The following is a 19,800-nucleotide window of genomic DNA, read 5'->3' on the forward strand; positions in this document are numbered from 1 at the left end:
CTCATCCCCCCAATTCTGCATCAAATAAACTCCAGATACTGAAGATACTGTGCAAATTCACCACACTTTTATATCCTTGTCTTGAAGTGTGCTTTAAAACTTGCGCTCCATCGTGGCTCAACTGCCACATTGTAGTTTGGGTAGAATTTTGGGGAGGGGGGTGGTTCTGTGAGAAGGGGTTGTGGTGCCAGGAGGAAACATATGGGTACGAGAGGAGCCTTCAGAATTTAGGATGTTGCCTCATCAGTATGGAGACTACCTGGAAAAGAAAGGAACGCTGGGCAAGACACAGATGCCCTGCTTCTTAACCTAGGGATCCTCTTTAGACTTGTCTCTAACCTTTCAAGAGCCATTAATGAGAGCTAGAAAGATGTGAATTTTTCTTAACGTAGCCTGAGATCTCAGAGGTCTTGTCAGGCATCAGATGTGGTGCAACAGGTCTGTGGAAGATGAAAAGGGAGCTGCTGTTATTTCAGCATCCAAATATTCTGACTGCCCCAATCCAAAAACCTTTCCAGGCCAAAATCTTTCTCTTCAGTCACTCCCTAGATTTCCTCCGCAGAGCAGGAGAGGTTACAGGTCCTCCACTTTGAAAGCTCAGGCCCACCTCAATCATTCAACTCTAGAAAAATGCAGGAGGCTCCTGTGGCCTTACAAATGTTGGTGATAATTTAGCAGCTAGCAATAATGCGTCCATTACTGCAGAGGAACGTCAGCTGGAACCTGCAAATTACCCGTGGAATGCTGAATCCTGGGACTTGGCCGTTACGACTAGATAGCATGGAACCTTACTGCAAACTCCCAGAGTTGTTGTTGTATGGCCTGGCAACAATAAATTCCATTCCCAAAGCCTGATCTGTTTCCCATCGAAGTCAGAAGCCATAAATACTAACATTTCCCACGTGCTTACTCTGGACAAAGAAGCTGGCCTTGCAATTCCAGGCTTGTCTGCACTGCTAATTCAGTGTATTGTATCCTTTGTGCGTGCCTCCCAAGACGCCCCTCCTCAATGGGATGCTATGTGGTTGTGTACAACATTCTCTAGACCAATTTTCTAAAGGCTTCCTGGCTCCTCCATCCACCTGGGTTTCCCTCGGCAAACCAAAGCCAGAGATGCCACGCACTGTTTGAAAGCCCTTGGCAGATACAGGAGGTGTAGGAGAAGGCAGCGAGCCCACTTTGGTCAGGACAGGTTTTCAAGGGAACGCCAACTGTTCAAGCCCATCTCCAACCAAATGATCTGAGCAACGAGAATGGGCAGAAGCAGTTGGAGAGGATCATTCTGGGTCCTGTACTGGTTGGAATAGCCAATCCAGGAATCTGGAGCACACGGAACAAGCAACCCGTCCTTTCAAAGCCAGATACATTTCAGTAGTCATAAACTTCTGGGCAGCCACTGCTTCTCTCATTTCTGCACTAAGTGCAGTGGCCCTTGTAATACTATGGGCTATTTTGCACAATTAAAAACTCCTACACAGAAGGCCCCTCCACGTAGGAAATGAAACACAACCTTCATGAAAATGGCCACATGGGACAGCCACAGCGCTGGGGTTTTCACCATGTTTGCACGGAAGCTGAGATTCGCCAAGACTTCCCTGTGCACGCATACTGCGTTTGCACAAAACCAAAAACCCGTGTATGCGATTGTCACACGTGGATCAGCCCTGTATTTTCTAATTAATGGCTTGGGTTCCAAAATTCTGCTTAGCTCTCTCAACACAGCAGGAGGGGGGAGAATCCCAGACATCTGAGCAATTTCTTTTCATACAGAAGTAAACTCTCATTTGTCAACATTCCAGTAGCTGAGGAGGTCGCCCCCCATGCTCAGCCACAACATCTTTTTCCCACTAGGAAACTGAAACAAGACATGCCAACTCCATTGGAGAAAATTCAGTAGTGCTACCCAAAACAAAACAAAACAAAAAACAAAACAAAGAAGTCCATGAAACACCACCCACACCCTTCCATAGGGTGTGTGCTGGAGATGCTTCGCTCAAGATACAAGCCAGCTAGACGTGGTGAGTTGCTGTTGACCGCTGCAGGACGCAAGGCCCACCTTCCAGTCGAGTTGCGCAGAAGTTCCTGAGGCTTGGCTGGAAGGGAGGGGCCTCCAAGTGCCTCAATGGCAGGCTTTCATCCCTGATACATACGGGGACTCGTGAGGGCGGCAGTTGCATTCCTGTTGCTCGGGGTAGTCTATGAAGTCTGGAGCAGGCAGACCCGAGGCAACCATTAACGATTTGTTCCAAATCGTGAAAGTGGGGCAGACAGGGAGAATAAAGGATATCTCAAAAGTATGGAGGTGCAGGGAGTTGGCCGGGTCATAGAAGGACAGGACGTTGTTATCATAGTCCAGGAGGATGCCCAGGCGCTTCATCTGCGGGTGAACGTCCACCAACATCTCTTTGTTATTGTGGCGCACCACAAAGTTGTTGTTGCACCGGGAGAAGACCCAGGAGGAAGAGTTCTTGCCAATCCACTCGTTCTTTGGGGCTGATTTGTAGGCGATACCAATGGCATACCTGGAGAGAGAGGGAACAGGATATGAGAGCTGGCGTTGCATCTTGGATACAGTGTCAGACTAGGATCCTGGGAGACCCAGGGTGGAAGCTCCATTTCTACCATGGAAGCTCGCTGGTTGACCTTGGGCCAGTTACACACCCTCAGCCTAACCTACCTCGCAGGGTTGTTGTGAGGATAAAATGGAAGAGAGGCGAATGATGTAAGCTGCTTTGGGGAGAAAGATGGGGTATAAATGAAGTACATGAATAAAACTCCCGTATGGTTGTTGTGGGTTTTCCGGGCTGTATTGCCGTGGTCTTGGCATTGTAGTTCCTGACGTTTCGCCAGCAGCTGTGGCTGGCATCACGGCAATACCACGGCAATACAGCCCGGAAAACCCACAACAACCATCGTTCTCCGGCCGTGAAAGCCTTCAACAATACATAAAACTCCCGTAATTAATTCAACATGTATACCAAAAAGAGTAAGCCTGCAACTCCAGCCGCTGGCCAAGGTCCACCTTCTGAGCACACCACCCCGATAGTGTTTGTGTGAACAGTCACTTAAAGGGCATGCATACATGCCTATCTCACACTGGCCTTGGGCCAGTCACATTCTGTCAGCTTAAGCTACTTCACATGGGGCCAAGCTACAAGTGACGAATGACACTTGAATGGCAAGTGAACAGACTCACATGCATTCCTCCCTGTTCACTTGCGCTCCACTTGATCACTACATCACTTATAGCTTGGCTCATGGTTACTGTTGTGAGAAAACGGAGGTGGGGAGAACAATATTCTAAGCCATTCTGAGTTCCCACTGGGGTGTGAAGTGGGATATGAATAAATAAATAAATGCAAAAATGCAAATACAGATGCATATTGTGGAGGCCCATTAGAATATACATAACAGAAGTTGTGTACGAGCTGGTTTTTATTTTGGTGGGTTTTTGATGGCCAGAGATAACAGGCTGGTATTGGAGCGGGGGGGGGGGGGTAAGTTTTAATATTCCTGAACACCTGGTGCTTTTGTCATGCTGTCATCCACTTTGAGCCTTTGGGGAAAGGCTGCAAATTGAGTCAATTGATCAAATGTGCAACCAATCAGCTGACCAAGGTGTAGCGACAGCACCCTTGAAATGCAAAGGGAGACTCGAGAGTCAGCAAAATGGGCTGGCACAGGGCTTGATATGGCTTTCTGGCTATTGAGCTGGTAGCTGGAACCTCCCCTCCCAACCAAGCCCTGTGGTTCATGTGGGAGACGAAAGAGGGAGGGACGCTGGCTCAGAGGCGGCCCATTCAACTGGGCACCTGCACGGGGGCTGATGATGTTTCAATCACAACTGCTGGAAGCCGTGAGTCCCCACTGTGCCTTTGATCCATGAATTTCTGAGTGACACACGGCTCGAGGCTTGCTTTGAATCACAGCCATACCCCAGCTCAATTATACGCGCCCCTACCTCCCTGCAGCGCAGAGCGGTCTCTCTTTCTCACCTACTCAGAAAAGTACACACAGCCTCCATCATTCCTGCTGCCACCACACATTTTTAAATGAAGCCCTTCAGCAAAAGAGACGAAATGAAAATGGCTTTCTGGGAAGCAAGTTTCCAAAGCACGAACAGTTCCCTGCAAAAGTACATTTCAATGAAATAGGTAAACCCCATACGCTGGCATTCTGTTCTATGACTCTCAGGATGGGGGGGGGGGGGGACGGGGACGGGGGATGGGGACCTGCCTGCCTCTTCTACAGAGACAAATGGGCAGGCACAGGGGACCTCCTGTCAGTCTGATACAACAACCAGAGACTCACACCTCATCTTAATGCTGGGGAACTCTGCCCTCCTTGACATCGAGATAATTATAGTTCTCTTACCACTTTTCCTAAGTGGATCACTTTAGTTAACTCAGTTCCTGATCAGTTCCAGTTGCCATGTCTCTAGGTTTGGCTATTTTTATTTATTTTAAAAATATATATCTCCTGCATCTTTCACAAGTTGTGTAACAGAAATATCATCCAACAAACCAACAGATCAAATGGAAAAAGTTCTCTGAAACAAAAACCAAGCTACAAAACAGCCAAACGGGAGAATCCCGGCACCTCCTCTGGAAGATTATTTCAGAGAAGGGAAGCAGCTATTGAAAAGGCCTGTACATCCGTATGGAAGACAGCAGAACTGCCAATTTTTGATGGGCAGAATTAAGGTTGCACAGGGGTTCATACCAGGAGAGGTGGCCATTTAAGTATGTCCATCACTGGTCATGAAGGGCTTTAAAGGCAAGAACCAGCATGTTCAGTTGAGCCTAGAGACAAATAGGCAGAGTATACAGTTCTTTCACAAATCAGTGTTATATGTGCATAGTGGTCCAGACCCATTAAAAAAGTGGGCCATACTAATGGAAATTTCTGGACTGTCTTCCAGAGCAGTCCCAGTAATCCAATTTGCAGTAATCCAATTTTGAGCTTATAGAAGCCTGGATCAGCATAGCCAGGCGAGCAGAGTCAAGACAGAAGGGCAATTTTTGAATTACACTAATGATAAAAAATGTATTCTTTGTAACAATTCCAACATGCAATTCCAATTAAACAGATGGACCCAGGAATACTCATAAGATCTCATCAGACAAGGATACATTCATTCCATCCAAAAACAGGCACGTCAATCCATTTTCCCAACTAGCACCATCTCTGCCTTGTCTGGATTCTGCCCTTTCCCCCCTCACTCACTTGACCACAGCACGCAGCCACTGACTTAGAATGAAGACACCTGCGGCCGGAGGCTTAAAATAAACGATTAAGTGTCACCATCATACTGACAATCAACTCTATCATTTCTGACGAGCTCTGTTAATGGCCTAACATAGACATTAAAGCACATCTGGGACTACAGGACAAGAGGCAGGTCCTTCAGTGAGGACCACTGGCAGCAACACACTGCGTCCTTCCAGACAAAGGTGGAAAGAAGTGGTCAGAAAGCCACTCCGGGAATCTGACAATCATGCCGCAGAATGATCAGCCTGACTGAAACATGCTGACAAATCAAGCTGAATTAAAGGGAAAGAATTCCCCCTGATCTACTTACATCTGTTGAATAGGTCATCTGCTAGTGGGACTAATGCTGCCTCCATTCCAGAAGCCAGAATGAATCAGATCAAGAAGAGAATCGCCATTCAGGTACGCCTGCAGCTGCTCTGCCACTACACATCCCATTCTTTTCACCAAGGATGGAAGATGGGACGCTGACCCCATAATTAGCTAGATCATTCTTAAAGTCTGCTTCTTTAGGGGAGATATTATCACTGTCTCTTTTGGGGCTTCAGGAATGACACCCTCAGCCAGAGAGGAATTAGTAGTACTGCTAAGAGGGCCCTAGTTAACATATGGTGGCCTTCACAACTTTAAGCACCATCTGCCCGTCAGTAAGGGAAGGCAATGTGAAATGATCCAAGCAACTGCAACCAATAGATACAGCCAAATTACATCTCTAATAATGGATCTGCTAAACTGGCATCCAAGTCAGACCAGCTTAAGAGCTATTTTGTCAGCAAAAAATCTAGCAAACTGGTCACAGGGGATTAATGACTGAGACTCCTCTAGCAGGTCACCCAAAGAGCCACAATCCCATGCACCCCTTCATAAAAGCTCAACCGGATGATTCCATCAATGCAATGGTAGTGGAGAATCCCTGCCAGCAGCTTCTATGGCATGCTTGGTCTGATTTGGTGGAAGTCTTCCACCAACAGTACTCAAGCTGTCTCCAAGCCCATTTCAAATCTGCAGAGTCCCTGATAAAGGAGCTGACAATTGGAGTCCACATCAGAGAAGGCATTAGGGACCAACTCCGCCTATTGCTCCAGCTAGCCCAGGATTTCATGCGGCCCACTCTAGGACATTAGAGTTACTCTTGCAGAGGAGGAAGGTTAAAATCAACAATGTCTTATGCAGACAGCGATGTGACAATGACAACGGGCTCACTTCAGACCCATGAAATATATAAAATAAGCCATTATTTTGAATTATAAACCATCTTGGATGCAGGGAAAGGTAGCATTAGAAATGTTGTCAATAAACATGTCACATGCTGATTCCAAAATAACCTAAGACAATGTTGTGGTTACTTACCACCATGGCCACAAAGCCCTGAACTGACCAGTCAAGGCAACTTCTGCATGAATGCTGATGTCTCCCAGGCCAATGCCCTAGGGGTCTTCAAGACAGGGCTGAAACCATCTCTACCAGCTCAGTTCAGTGCCGATCCACTGGCTTATCCCTAACCTGCCCCTGGAACCCAGCACAAGGTACGTCAAATCCTTTTTACCAGGGCTTTTTTTTCTGGGAAAAGAGGTGGTGGAACTCAGTGGGTTGCCAGCACAGGGGGCAACTCCTGGTGGGAGGTGGTGCCCCTGATACCACATGTGCGCGCGCAAAGTGCGTGCACGCTCCCAGGACCGCACAATGATGTCACTTTGGGTCAGCTGGAACAAGGGGGGAGTTTTTTAAAGTTTAAATCACCCTTGGCGAAAATGGTCACGTGGCCAGTGGCCCCCCCCCCAATCTCCAGACAGAGGGGAGTTTAGATTGCCCTCTGCGCCACTGGCAGCCTCTGTCTGGAGATCAGGGGGCGGGGCCGCCAGCCATGCGACCATTTTCAAGAGGTGCCGGAACTCCATTCCACTGCGTTCCAGCTGAAAAAAAGCCTTGCTTTTCACAATTCTGCATAAGTAAGCTGCAGACTGGGTTCTTGAGATGGTTCACTAAAAGAAAAATCAAAGAGTCCAGTAGCACCTTTAAGACTAACCAATTTTATTGTAGCATAGGCTTTCGAGAATCACAGTTCTCTTCATCAGATGCATGGAGGGCAAAAAGAGAAACTGGTCAAATATAGAGGAGGAGAGAGGAGGGGAGGAGGAGAGGAGGGATGTAAACAACTCCTTTGATATGGAGATGCAAAAAGCTCCTTTTGATGTGGGGATCAGTTTGTTTGTGTAAAGGTTCAAAGGAATTTGCCGTGTTAGTCTGTAGTAGCAAAATCAAAAAGAGTCCAGCACCACCAAGACCATACAATTCCACTGCAGCACAAGCCTTCGATAACCACAGCCCTCCCCGCCAGATGCATCTGATGATCTGTGGGTGGCCGCTTACTAGTGTGGTACAGTGGTTAAAAGTGGTGTACTACTATAGACTGGAGTTCCAACTGCAACTTAGCCCTGAAACTCACTAATATAACCTTGAGTCAGGTCATTTTCTCTCAGACTAGCCTACAGCACAGTATCATTGTGCTGATAAGAGTGGGGAAAGGGAACTTTATATATAGAGTCCTGGGCTCCTTGGAGGAATGGCAGGATAAAAACGTTATTAAAAATAGCTTAGACTATATAAATTCATATAGTTCTATCAGTGGATATAAGCCACAGCACCTAAAGTGAATCCTCATGTTCAGAGGTGGTATACCTCTATATATCAGATGCTGGAGGCAGGCAACAATGCCCTGCATGCAAGGATCCCAGAGGCAACTGATTGGCCACAGACTGGAAACAAAAGGCTGGACTAGGCTTGGCTCTTCTTGTGATCTTCAGTACATGCTCTGCCCAATTTGCCTACTTTCGGTCAGCAGCAGCAAGACAACTGCTTACCAGGTGGAGGAGCCCACAGTCACTTCCCAGTAATGGCAGCCACTGTCGATGAAAACGTTGCCTGCTGCACCGTAGCACCCCGTCCCACTGAACCTCTCAGGCGTGTGGCTCTTTTTCAGGGAGCTCTCATCTTTCTCCATCTGGAGTCCATCATTGGAGATCTTTAGCTTCTTGTGAGCCATTTTGGGGTCCAGTTTGAAGGGCTGACCTAAAAGGACAGAAACAAGCAAAATGGAAAGCAGTGCAAAGCAACCCCCCAAAATTCTCCTCCTCCCAAGCCCCTCTAAACAGTGTATAATGTCAGAGAATAATGTTTTAGAAGATCACATACAGGTACGGTAGGACTGTCCTCTATGCTTTGGGGACAGAACGCAGCCCAATCAATGGTGTATGCATTCCAAAGCTGTATCATATAAACCTTAAAAAATGTTGCATCTTAAGAACTCTGGGCCCATCCCAAGACACGTTGAATCTTAAGTGAGAAAATCCAAAGGGTATCCCTTTTACTAATTAACATGTTTCATAGTTTGGTGGAAAGCCCTTGCAGTGAAATGATACGGCTGCCTACTCATGGAAGCAGGATGAACCTTTGGACTTGATCCAGCTGGGCTCTTCTTGATCTACTACAATCTAGCTGGGCTCTTAATAAAACTTGTGCTCCTGTTTGTTTCAATGAACCTTGAATAGAACTACCTCCTGTGAGTGTTGTGCTCCCAAAGATCGAGCTCTGTTTCCCACAACATCATCCTTAATGCCACCCCTAGCTCATGACGAGACGGCTTCTGAATCCAGGCTACCAAAAACAAAAGGAAAACTTCCAGCCATCAAACTTTGACCCCGGGCCAGGCTTGGCTTTGCAAATGCCTCAACTGCACACCCGAGGTGTATGCACCGAGCTACCCCACTGCACAAGCAGAGGAACTTGTATTGGACGTTGGCTTCAGCATCCTGAGAATCCAAGATCCATTTTAAAAAGGCAATCCTATAGCTGCACAGATTGGGCACGAGTTTATCTGTGAACTTTCTAACCCCAATAGACTTCACAAAGGAAATCTATGATCTCCCTCTTTTGTTTCGCTTTTTAAAAAACAGTCTAAAAACACAGCTACCAGGAAAAGGAAGGGGGTGGAATTATGAGGGAGAAGATGGAGGGAGATGGTGTTTATTCCTTCTCTCATATACTATTTTCCTGATCTAAAGTGTGCCCACAGAAGTTGCTATACATATAAGAGATACACGTGCGTATTGCCCCACAAGAGAAACAACAGCAGATAGGAGTGGTGTGAAACAAAGAAAGCAGCACAGATGGAAAAGTCAAATGGCACTTCCTCCTCTACAATATGGGGATAATAGTACTGTTACTGCTACCCCATAAACTAAGTATATGATGTGCTTTCAACACTCTAAAGCACTATAAAAATGTTACGGTCTTTAACCAATACTGCCCAGGAAAAACTGCAGCACAACATTTTGTCACACACGTTCAGTGAACGGCAAAGGCGCAAAGGGTCTTTTTGCGTCATGCATGAAAACCCCCAAGACATCTTCGGGCATTTTTCTTTACAATTCCTCACATGCATTTTAAAAAGATAAGGCAGGGGAATACTAACTTTGTAAGTAGCCTTCAGGACTACAACAGCCCTGCCTGGATCCCAGCTCCGGTTTTATCCATCTGCTCTGGGGTTGCTAACAGACAATCAGGGAGATGTTTTCAAAAAGATGGAATTGGAGCTGAAGACCCAGCAAAGGAGGGAAAATCATAATAAAAGTGGTCTGAATTCCTTAAAGGCTTTATTCTCTATTAGCATTAATGTGAGTGATATAGGCACATGGCAAGGGAGAACAGCCCCCTTAAGTGCCCACATAATAGTTTCATGGAGCTGCAGAAACTGTTGGTGCATCATTGAGTCTCTCTCCCCCACATCCACAGCCAGCACTAGTCACTCCCCACAGCAGACACTCTGTTATTACACGATACAGGAAGCACGCCCTCGCGGCTTCACAGTAATTTTTCCACCACCGATGGAAAAAATCGCAGCTTCAAGGGCCTCTTCCTTACACGCAGTTCAGGCTGCAGAAACCAATCAAAGGCAGAAAATGAGGTTTGGACCCTGCCAGGCTACAGTGGAGAGACTCAACCCTTCTGCCATCCAAGCGCTCGCTTCCCAAGACCGTGCAGGAGGGAGAAAAATAGACTTTCTGCTGTTCCAGACAGTCGATCGATGTGTGCCCCAACTGAATTGTATCCACCGTGCAGCGAACTCACATTCTACTAATAGAACTCTGTCCAGTCCTCAATGTTGGGGATGGGAGGATGGAGAGGAAACGTCAGATGAACAGTCAGCCTTGAAACAGGAACCAAAAGAGGTCCCGGGCAGAGACGTCCCAATCCCTAATCCCTGCACCTCTAGAAGAGAACTACACTGTGCCTTGATCTGCCTGCAAATACCAGGACCAGATTTCTCCTAGTCCAGCAAACCAGGTGATTCTGGGAAGTTGGTTCTAAGCTGCTGTCTGCTGTATAGCTATACTGCATTCCCATGGCACTGGCAATTTCTCGCTGGGCGAAGCCAAAAAGCCTGTCCCTCTGTCCTCCCTGCTGCCTGCCTGCCACCCCTCTGCTCTAAGTGCTCTGAGCTGGCAGAGTGGGCTGTACCACTTCAGACTGCAGACGGAGGGTCATATTTTCAAGTGTTCCCTCATCTTAAAAAACTTCCTGCAAATAGGGGGAAAAACCCAGTATATCAGGGATAAAGGTTCTAATCACATGTGCTAGCTTTCCAATAGCAGGGAAAGATTAACATATGAAAACTTTGCAAAAGGTAATCCCTCACTTACAGCCTGAAGTGGTACAAGTCTGTTCTGCCACTTCACTGTACGGCACAAGACAATCAAGCCTCAGGGCCAAGCTACAAGTGACGCCTGACACAGGTTGGACACTTGTCAGCTTCCCTCAAGTTTTGATGGGAAATATAAGCGTCCTGGTCTTGCAGCTTGGCTCTCTGACTGCTGTCCAATGGACTTTTCGTCACTTGTCCAACATTCCGCTGAGCTGCCTACATTTCCCATCAAAACTTGAGGGAAGCTGAGAAGTGTCCAAGCTGTGCCAGGCGTCACTTGTAGCTTGGCCCTCAGTCACTTTTCCTGCCACTGGGAGCTGGATCTTTCTGGTGCTTGAACACAAGGGTCTGACACAGCTGCAGCAAGTCCCCTTTCTGACCACAGGTGTTCACAAATGTTCTCTCAAGCGGGGAGAAAATGTTCATAAAATGGCATGTGAAGGATGAGGAATTTGGTTAGCTTTGGTTAGCCAGGGCACAGGCGCCGTCCAATGGGAACCTGCAACTACAGGTCATGATACTTGAAAGTCTCCAAGCACAGAGGCAGAATACCTCCGAGTAACAAACACCAAAAAATAACCAGGTATGGCCATCATCTTCTATCTGTGAACTTCTGGAGGCTTGGCTGTTATTACAAGCAGAATGCAGGACTCAATGGCTGGGGTGGGGGGAGTGATTTCTGACATTCTTATGGCATTTGCACAGCCACAATTCCACATTACAATGACATTTGGAAAAATATTGCTAAGAGAAAGCACCGAAGCCGCTCTAAGATTCCTGAAAACTTTCCGTGACTTAAGACTGCCTCAGAATCTGTTCATTAACAATATGTGGCTTATGACCACGAGCAAGCCAGCTCCCTCCCTCAAGTGCTCTGGAGTCATCAACTTTGATCTTAACCAGGTTTAGGAAATTCCTGAATAATACATGACAGGACAGCGTATGCAGAAGGGTGTTCTGTGTAGGCACAAAGCTACTATTGTTCCTCACCAAAGGAACTCCTGAAGATGTCTACCAGAGCACATCACCCGTTGCTGTTCCTGAAGAGCTGCACGTCCCAAATTCCCAAGTGCAACAGGGTTGCTGAATTATTGTAAATCAGAGTTATATGTACAGGTTTTTAAGGCTTTCTTGTTTCAAATGTGTCTGTGAGGAGGGGCAGAAACGTATTTTCAATTAATAAGTGCAGTTCCAGAAACAGGGAGAGACTGCGTGGATACGGCTGGGCAGCTGTGATATACAGGAGAATGTGCATATGAGCAGCACGCACCCTTCCACATTTGACTAATCTTCTCCCGCCTAGCCCCGGCTGCCCATCACCTGCAAAATGGGCACTACACCCTGTCTCTGTCCTACAGGGTCATTAATCAATCTGACCCCCCACCCCACCCCGAGGAGCTGTCTGTTGTCCCATCTGCTCTTCACAGGATCAGGAGGTACAAGACTAACCTTCTCTTATAAAGAGAACTGTGTGGCTTTCGGCCCCAATCTAGCACACTGCACAGAGTGAAGCGCAGGTCCTGTGAGGCCGAGGGTGACCTTCCATCTTTCTCGCCTCCTGCTTCCACAGCTGGTGCTCTGTAACTCAGGCTATCTGTCCAGCTGAGCTCCTCTTGCACCATTCCTTCAAGCATTAATGGCTACAAACCGTGGCGACTAAAGGGAACCTCCTTATTCAGAGGTGGCATGATCGGGGGAAGGCCACGGCCTCTATGCCCTGTTTGGCCCTCCAGGGTAACTGGTTGGCTGCTGCATGAAACAGCTTGCCAGACTGGATGCCACGCTGACCTGATCCAGCTGGACCTACTTATGTTCCTATCCCCAGCCTCTTCAGGGCCTCTCTGCACAGCTCTAACCCTGCTGTTGTCGGAACAGCAAGTGGAGCGGAAGGTGCTGGTGGGTCGTGTTTGTGCATGATTGGCCTGGCTTCTCGAGTTCAAAGCGACCTGGGTTGAACTGCTGACCTCTGCTGTCTCTTTGTTAACCACTAGAAAAAGAAAAGATAACCAGGGCCCTTTTCACACTACTTGCCTGCTCCCGGAACGTTGCGAAACATCGCGCAAAAAACACGGAAGATAGCGTCTTCTCGCGAGAGTTTTGCGCGATGTCGCCGTTGATTCCAAAAGAGGGAAATGGGCTACAGTGCTTTCAACGGGCCCTGAAATTGGCAAAGGAATCTTCCCGCTCCTGCAGCTTTTCTGCAGATGTCTCCTGCAGAAGCATCGGAACAACTTTAATTAGAAGGCTGGGTTTCATCTGAGCACCACGATACCAATTGTGCATTTTTATATTTGAATGTACTTTTATTCCCCCGCATAGGACTAGAAGATAACAATTTTAATAGTCAGGCAGTGTTCCAAAATTAAAAGAGAGGGCAGTGATTTCTTAAAAATAATAGCTTCTTATTACAATCTTCAATATAATCATGATGATCAGAATTTCAGAGACGGGTTTCCTGAAATCCACGCTCCCTTTCTGACATGAAGCCAAAAGCCGATAAATCCACGGCAAAGAATAAGAAGTCTTTGATTGGGTGCTCCATTAATCTAGCAAATGGAGTTCTCCGTGTGATGCAGAGCACTTCGCTGTGTTCTAATCTCTCCATCCCTTGACACAGACTAGGCAGGCAGCCTGCCCACCCCACCTTTCCCCACACCCCTTGTGTCCATCAATTCACTGACACAAGTCTGCTCCCCTCCCAAAGAGGAGGTCTGCTAGCACTCGGCTCATCTGTCAAGCCAACAATCCATTCTTTCCGGGGGTCTGCGCCTGAAACGCCAAATAGGCAAGTGATACATTTGTAATAAAGAGCAAGTCCGGGGCTTGGTTTTCATCAGTGCTGAGCCGTTCTCTTCAACGCACAGGCTCCATCTGATTTGGTTTTTTTACTTAAGTCACAGCAGTTCCCAGGGAGTGATGGGAGTAGCGGAGACAATAAATCATTTTAAATGCCCGTCGCAAGAGCAGACAGTAGACAGAACTGAATCATCATGCAAGAGAGAAAGGAAGAGGCTCTAGATCATCAGGCTCAATCAGAGGGACGTATGGAAATTCAGCTTCCAAAGCCAGGCAAGGCTGAGAACAAATCAGGAACATGTATTCCAGATAACAGACCTGGAGCTTACCAACTGGAGGGGCTATGACTCAGTGGCAGAGCACAGGTCGGTGGCCCCAGGCAGCATATGGTATGAAAGACCATTCTCTGCCCAAGTCCTTGGAAAGGCACTGCCAGTGGGCACAGACAATACCAAGCTGGCTCTCTATAAAGGAGCATCTTAGGTTCAAGACTATCATAAGACCAGATCTCAGCTGGGATTCAGTGATTCCGCACACATTGGAAAATGCACTTCCAATCCTCTTTATAGATCATTTGGAACGGATTTTTGTGTGTGCGGAACGAAAAATCCACCTCAAACGATTGATGAAGTGCATTGAAAGTGCATTATCAGCAAGTGCGGAATCAGCAATTCACTATTTATTTACCCCTCACTGCCATCCACTGAAAGCAACAGGGTGTTTGCTTAGGAGGGCCACATTAATAAGATGCTCAAAGAGACCTCAGCAGTCAAGAGGGAAGAGCTGGACCTCAGTGACAGAATGCATGCTTAGCATGCAAGTTCAGTCCTTAGTATCTTCAACAAAAGAGTTTCAGGTAGCAAAAATATGTTGGCTTTTTATGGGTTGGGAAATTATCTTGATCTTTGTGAGATCTTGCGAGAGCTGCTATTGGAAGGAGTGAGTGGTATTGAGAAGATGGACCAATGGCCTGTCTTCCTGCTTTCCTGCTGCCATTCTACCGCTAGCTCTACCTTTTGTCCTCAAATCCCAAATCTGCTGAAATTTAAACAGGCCCAGTCTCAGAACACTGGGATGATTCACAAACAGTTGCATGCAAATGGTCGCTTGTTGGTAGGATCTTTTCAACCCCAGTGTCTAAACCGTTCTGCCAGCTTCATCAACAGAACGCGCCACATCCACACAAAGGTTAGACTAGAGCTTTAATCCAGGTCTGAGTGAATACGGTGTACACAGAAACTGTTCCATTTTTCTATTTCACTTGGGCCAAGCCAGTCCTTCAAAATTCAAGCTAGTGCAAGTATTTCAAAGACCTCTCAGATAACAATGGATTTTTGTTCCTCTTCCATGAGCGCCTTCTCAAATCTGAGACTGGCTTTCTGTCCCCTTTTGCAGTGAGCACAAACTCCTTATCCAGGTTCATATGTGCACGTGAATGAGATAAGAAAGAGGTGGTGGACTGCTGAGGAGGCAGAATGGAATGCATCACTTAAGACTGAAGATGACAGATTCCAGCACTGGATGAGATCTTTGCTCAAAAACAGTGTGTGTGTGGAAAGGTAGCACATCTATTTCTTCTTTATGCTTGCTCTGCTGTCTTTCTATTTGCATGGAGCTTTTTTCTTTTAAGTGCAGGGGATCACTACATGCTCCACTGGGGATGCATTCTGAAGTGGTACAATCCGCCCTCCCAGCATTTTACCACTTATCCTTCTGCACACTTTCGTCTCCTATAGAAGAGCAGCCAGGCAACAGTCTGGAGCCACCTAAGCAGGAAGCAATCGTACCAAAAGGAGGAGTTGTATGTGGCCCCAACTGAGAAGCACCATAGAGATGGGATGAGCGGCCCCAAAGGGCATGGAGACTATGGGCCCTCAACAGCATGCAGGTGTCTGGGGGAGGGTTATCCATCTCTAGGGTGAGTTCCAAAGTTCTGGGGTAAGCCTCACTATTGACTCTGTAAGACTGGCATTTTTCTGAAAGGGAAACACACACTACCAGTAGAGTTCTCTGGTTAAGCAAGCAGCCCTGAGGTGCACCACAGGTGCTTTTGACAATGCTGCACCAGCCCCCTCCTCACTCGTTACCAAGAGCAAACGTTTGCCCTCAGACACCTACTGTTTGTCTTGAGCCTGGCAGGTTCACTGTTCCGGCTGCCGGCCTGGTTTATTGCCTTGACGAGAAAGATGTATCGCGTGCCACTCTGCAGCCCATGCACCGTGTAGTGGTTCTGCTTGATGTTGGGGACGATCATCCAGCTGTCCATGGAGTTGTACAAGCCTGCCATAGAAAGGAGGGGAGCATAGGGAACATCAGAAGAGCTTTGCTGGATCAAACCCGGGGGTCCACTTAGCCCAGCATCCCATTTCCTATAACAGTCAACCAGAGGACCTTGGAAAGCCTATCAGCAGGACACGAGGGCTGAAGATCTCCTCCTGTTGTGCTCCCCACAGAAAAGTCTATGTACAGACATGCAGTGAAATGGATCATTGCGGTCATTTCATTCTACCATGGGGTGTAGGTGCAATTTACTCAGTCCCAAACTGTTAGGCCCTAATGAGATTCACCTCTCCATCTTTATTCATTCCCCTACCACCCCATGCATAAATAAGAACCCTTTTGCCACCACCAGACTATAATAATAACATAATAACATTTGATTTATATACCGCCCTTCAGGACAACTTAATGCCCACTCAGAGCGGTTTACAAAGTGTTATTATTACCCCACAACAATCACCCTGTGAGGTGGGTGGGGCTGAGAGAGCTCCAGAGAACTGTGACTCGCCCAAGGTCACCCAGCTGGCTTTGTGGAGGAGTGGGGAATCAAACCCGGCTCTCCAGATTAGAGTCCCATGCTCTTAACCACTACACCAAACTGGCTCTATGAATTTCAGGTATAGAATTGCATCCATCTCCCAAACCTGACATTCAAAAGTAGACTGCCTCTGAACACAGAAGCTCCACTGAGTTATCATGGCAATCATGACTACAGATGTAGCCCTCTGTGAATTTAGCTAGCCCTCTAGAAGAATGCAATAGAAGGCGCTGGATTAAACCAAAAGCCCATCTACCCCACCATCCTGTTTCCAGCAGGAGCTATCCAGATACTTCTGGGAAGCTGAACATGAAGTCCCCTTTTCTTTGTCCACCAACAACTGGCTCTCAGAAGCCCTGTTGTCCTTGAACACAGAGCTTCCATTTAGCCAGGGTTAATACTGGTTTATAGATCTAACCTCTCCATAAACTTGTCTAATCCAGAGAGAATATTTACAGCCTAGTAACGGAGATGGGAAGCAACTGAGAAGCAGATGCAAGGCAAGCCGGGAGCACAAGTCTTTCCAGTTGATTTAATCTCTTGACTGGCAAGTCCAAAGGAGCCTGCAGGGGCATTAAAAAGAAAAGAAGCGAGCGAAGTTGGGCACATTTTTATTAAGCTATGGAAACCAGGCACAATAAACCTAGCTGAGAGGGCCCCTCCCTGTGGGGAAAAGGCTCAAGGTTCCCTTGTTGGCAGTCTGTCCTAACTCTTGCCTTGAGAGGAAAACGTAGCAAGGCAGAGCTCTGGATATAAATCTAAAGTGTTTCAGGGAGGGCTGACGCTATGGCTGGGGAGTTTCTGAGAAGCAACTGAATGCTGGACCTTTGGATTGATCCAACAAGACCATTCTTAAAAGAATCTACTACATCAAGTTGGCAGGGAGATAATACTGCCATGGAGAATATAAAGATGTGCAAACTAATTGTGTGAAGAGGATTATCTGGCTCCGTTTACAAGCCATGTTCTCCAAAGAGCCTTGGAAGCGCGGCAACAGGCGATAGCAGCCGTATTAACTGCTCAGGTCACCGGGCCCAACATTACATGAATCTCCTTGGCTTCACAACCCCAGGCAGGCCCAGAAGATGAATGCAGGCACAAGCAACGCATGGGCCTGAAGGAATCCAAGATGTGAGTGGCTTGGCCTGCTTGCTGCGTTTTAAGTGCCAAAAACAACAGTACACACTCATAAGCTGGCAAAAAGTTCAAAATGTGTAAATACAAACTTTCTACACGTTTGGATTTTGAGGGATACTGATTTTTTTTTTTAAACAGCTGGATCAATGGCTGTTTGCTCTTTAAGTGTTCCTATAAGGTCCAGCAATAGGCTTTGCGGTTTCCCTCTCAGGTACCGGAACACCAAAGAGGCAGAGGGGTGTCAGCCTTCCCCACCCCTCAGTGTTCCCCCATAACAAGTTATTCTCCTCCCTCTTGGAAGGTTGCCTGTATGTTTACCCAGCAGAGCAAATGGGAATGGGGAGAATATGCATTAGTGCAGAGAGGAAAGTTTACTTCCTTTTCTCCCCAGCTGCTGCAAATCACCTTGTTCCATTCACAGACCTTCCGGTATGACATTGAATTTGGCCCTCAAAAGAAAGGATTCCACCTGGACAAGGATGCCAGGTCAACCCAACAGTAGCTGAAGATCACATGTTATGAGAGGGACCAATCTGTAAACTCTCACTGTAGCACTGCTGCAACCTGGAAGAGGACAGCCTCGTCATGACCCCTATGGGATGCCGTATTTGTGCTGGGAGGCCCACAAAACCCAGAAGGCACTGTTTTTGTAGGACAGCATTAAAGAGGGGAGGGGTAGTATTGCAGAGTGCACTAACTTATCTCAACACCTTGCAACAAAGGGTTTTTAGCTGGCTACTCTTTTACAAAGATTTATTAAGAAAGCAGAATGTTGGTGCAGATGTCAGATTCTGTTAAGCAATCTGCTTTTTCATCAATTAGCATCCTAATTAACTACCCGATGATTGCAGAAATCTCAAGCAATCCACATTGTGCTTGGAATAAGCACAGTGGTTTGGTGCAGTATGATGCATTGCCTTCCCTGTGTGTATTGGCAGGACAAAGTATAACTCTAAGTGGAAACAACAACAACAGGACTTGCCTGGATGAGACAAAAGGCCTCTCAACATTCTCATGAAGATCTGTGCTGGTTTCCTTGGTGTGAGGGAGTGCCCAAAGCACATTCACAGTGGTGTGAGCTTCTTTTTATGTGCATGTATGGTGGGCTGTGGGCTCACCATGCACGCATAGAAAAGCATCTGCTTTTTATGCACAAGGTTCCAGGTCCAATTCTGGGCATAGCCAGTTGAAGGGATCAGGTAGCAGGTGATATGAATGACCTTACTTTAAGCCAGGGAGAGCTGCTGCCAATTAGTGTAGACAATACTGACCCTGAGAGATCAATGATTTGACTCATTAGAAGGCAGCTTAATCAGTTGTAGAGATGGGTACAAACCGGGAAAATGGTGGTTCGTCGCATTTCACGAACCACGAATCACCATGAACTTGCCCAGTTCACAAACCGTTTCGTTTAGTTCATACATACGTCACTTCCGGGTCTGCAGAAAGACCATCCCCCCATTGTCTAGGGCAGTTTCCAGATGGCTTACCTGCACCCGGTACGTTGTGCCATGTTAAGGGGAAAACACGAAATATCGCGTTTTCCCTGCAACGTGGGGTGACGTACCAGGTGCAGGTAAGCCATCTGGAAACGGCCTAGGTAACAGATTGATCGGCACCAGGCACTCTGCAGTGACAAATCGAAAAACGAACCAAACAAACTGCTCTAAAAATCATAGCAGTTCATCGTGGTTTGTCAGAAATGAGTTCCACCGAACCGCTGGTTCACAAACCAAAAAACGGCTTGTTTTGTGACGAACTTTGGTTCGTATTTTAGTTCATGCTCATCTCTAATCAGCTGTATACTAGTGAACTGACAACTGGAATATCATCTTCTTGTTTCTCTTGGACTGGCTCGCCCAGTTGCTGTTCCCACCTCTTCCTTTCCTCTTCTGCCTTCTGTTGGTGAACAAAATGACCTGCAGCATGCTGCTGGAGATGGAAGCAATGTGCTTCCATCTTAAGCACACTGCTATAGGGAACTTTCTTCCCACTCCCTATCCTGCCCCTTTGATCGTGCTGCTTTTCTTCCTGCTTGGTCTCATATACCTGAGATAGAAATGGTGCATCTTCCTCA

At 47.1% G+C, this 19,800-nt stretch overlaps 1 protein-coding gene across 1 annotated transcript in view; it reads right to left on the bottom strand.

Moving 5' to 3' along the window:
* Nucleotides 1–654: 654 nt before the first annotated feature.
* Nucleotides 655–19,800, bottom strand: part of MID2 (midline 2) — a 228,760-nt gene continuing 209,614 nt past the window's right edge. Inside the window, exons 8-10 of the mRNA XM_054996708.1 lie at nucleotides 15,887–16,048; nucleotides 8,133–8,340; nucleotides 655–2,522 (exon numbers count right to left, since the gene is read on the bottom strand). Of these exons, the coding sequence (XP_054852683.1) occupies nucleotides 2,120–2,522; nucleotides 8,133–8,340; nucleotides 15,887–16,048 (773 nt within the window). The 3' untranslated portion in view covers nucleotides 655–2,119. The remainder of the gene's footprint in view (nucleotides 2,523–8,132; nucleotides 8,341–15,886; nucleotides 16,049–19,800) is intronic.

This window comes from Eublepharis macularius, chromosome 13 (assembly GCF_028583425.1).
Source record: "Eublepharis macularius isolate TG4126 chromosome 13, MPM_Emac_v1.0, whole genome shotgun sequence".
NCBI lineage: Eukaryota > Metazoa > Chordata > Lepidosauria > Squamata > Eublepharidae > Eublepharis > Eublepharis macularius.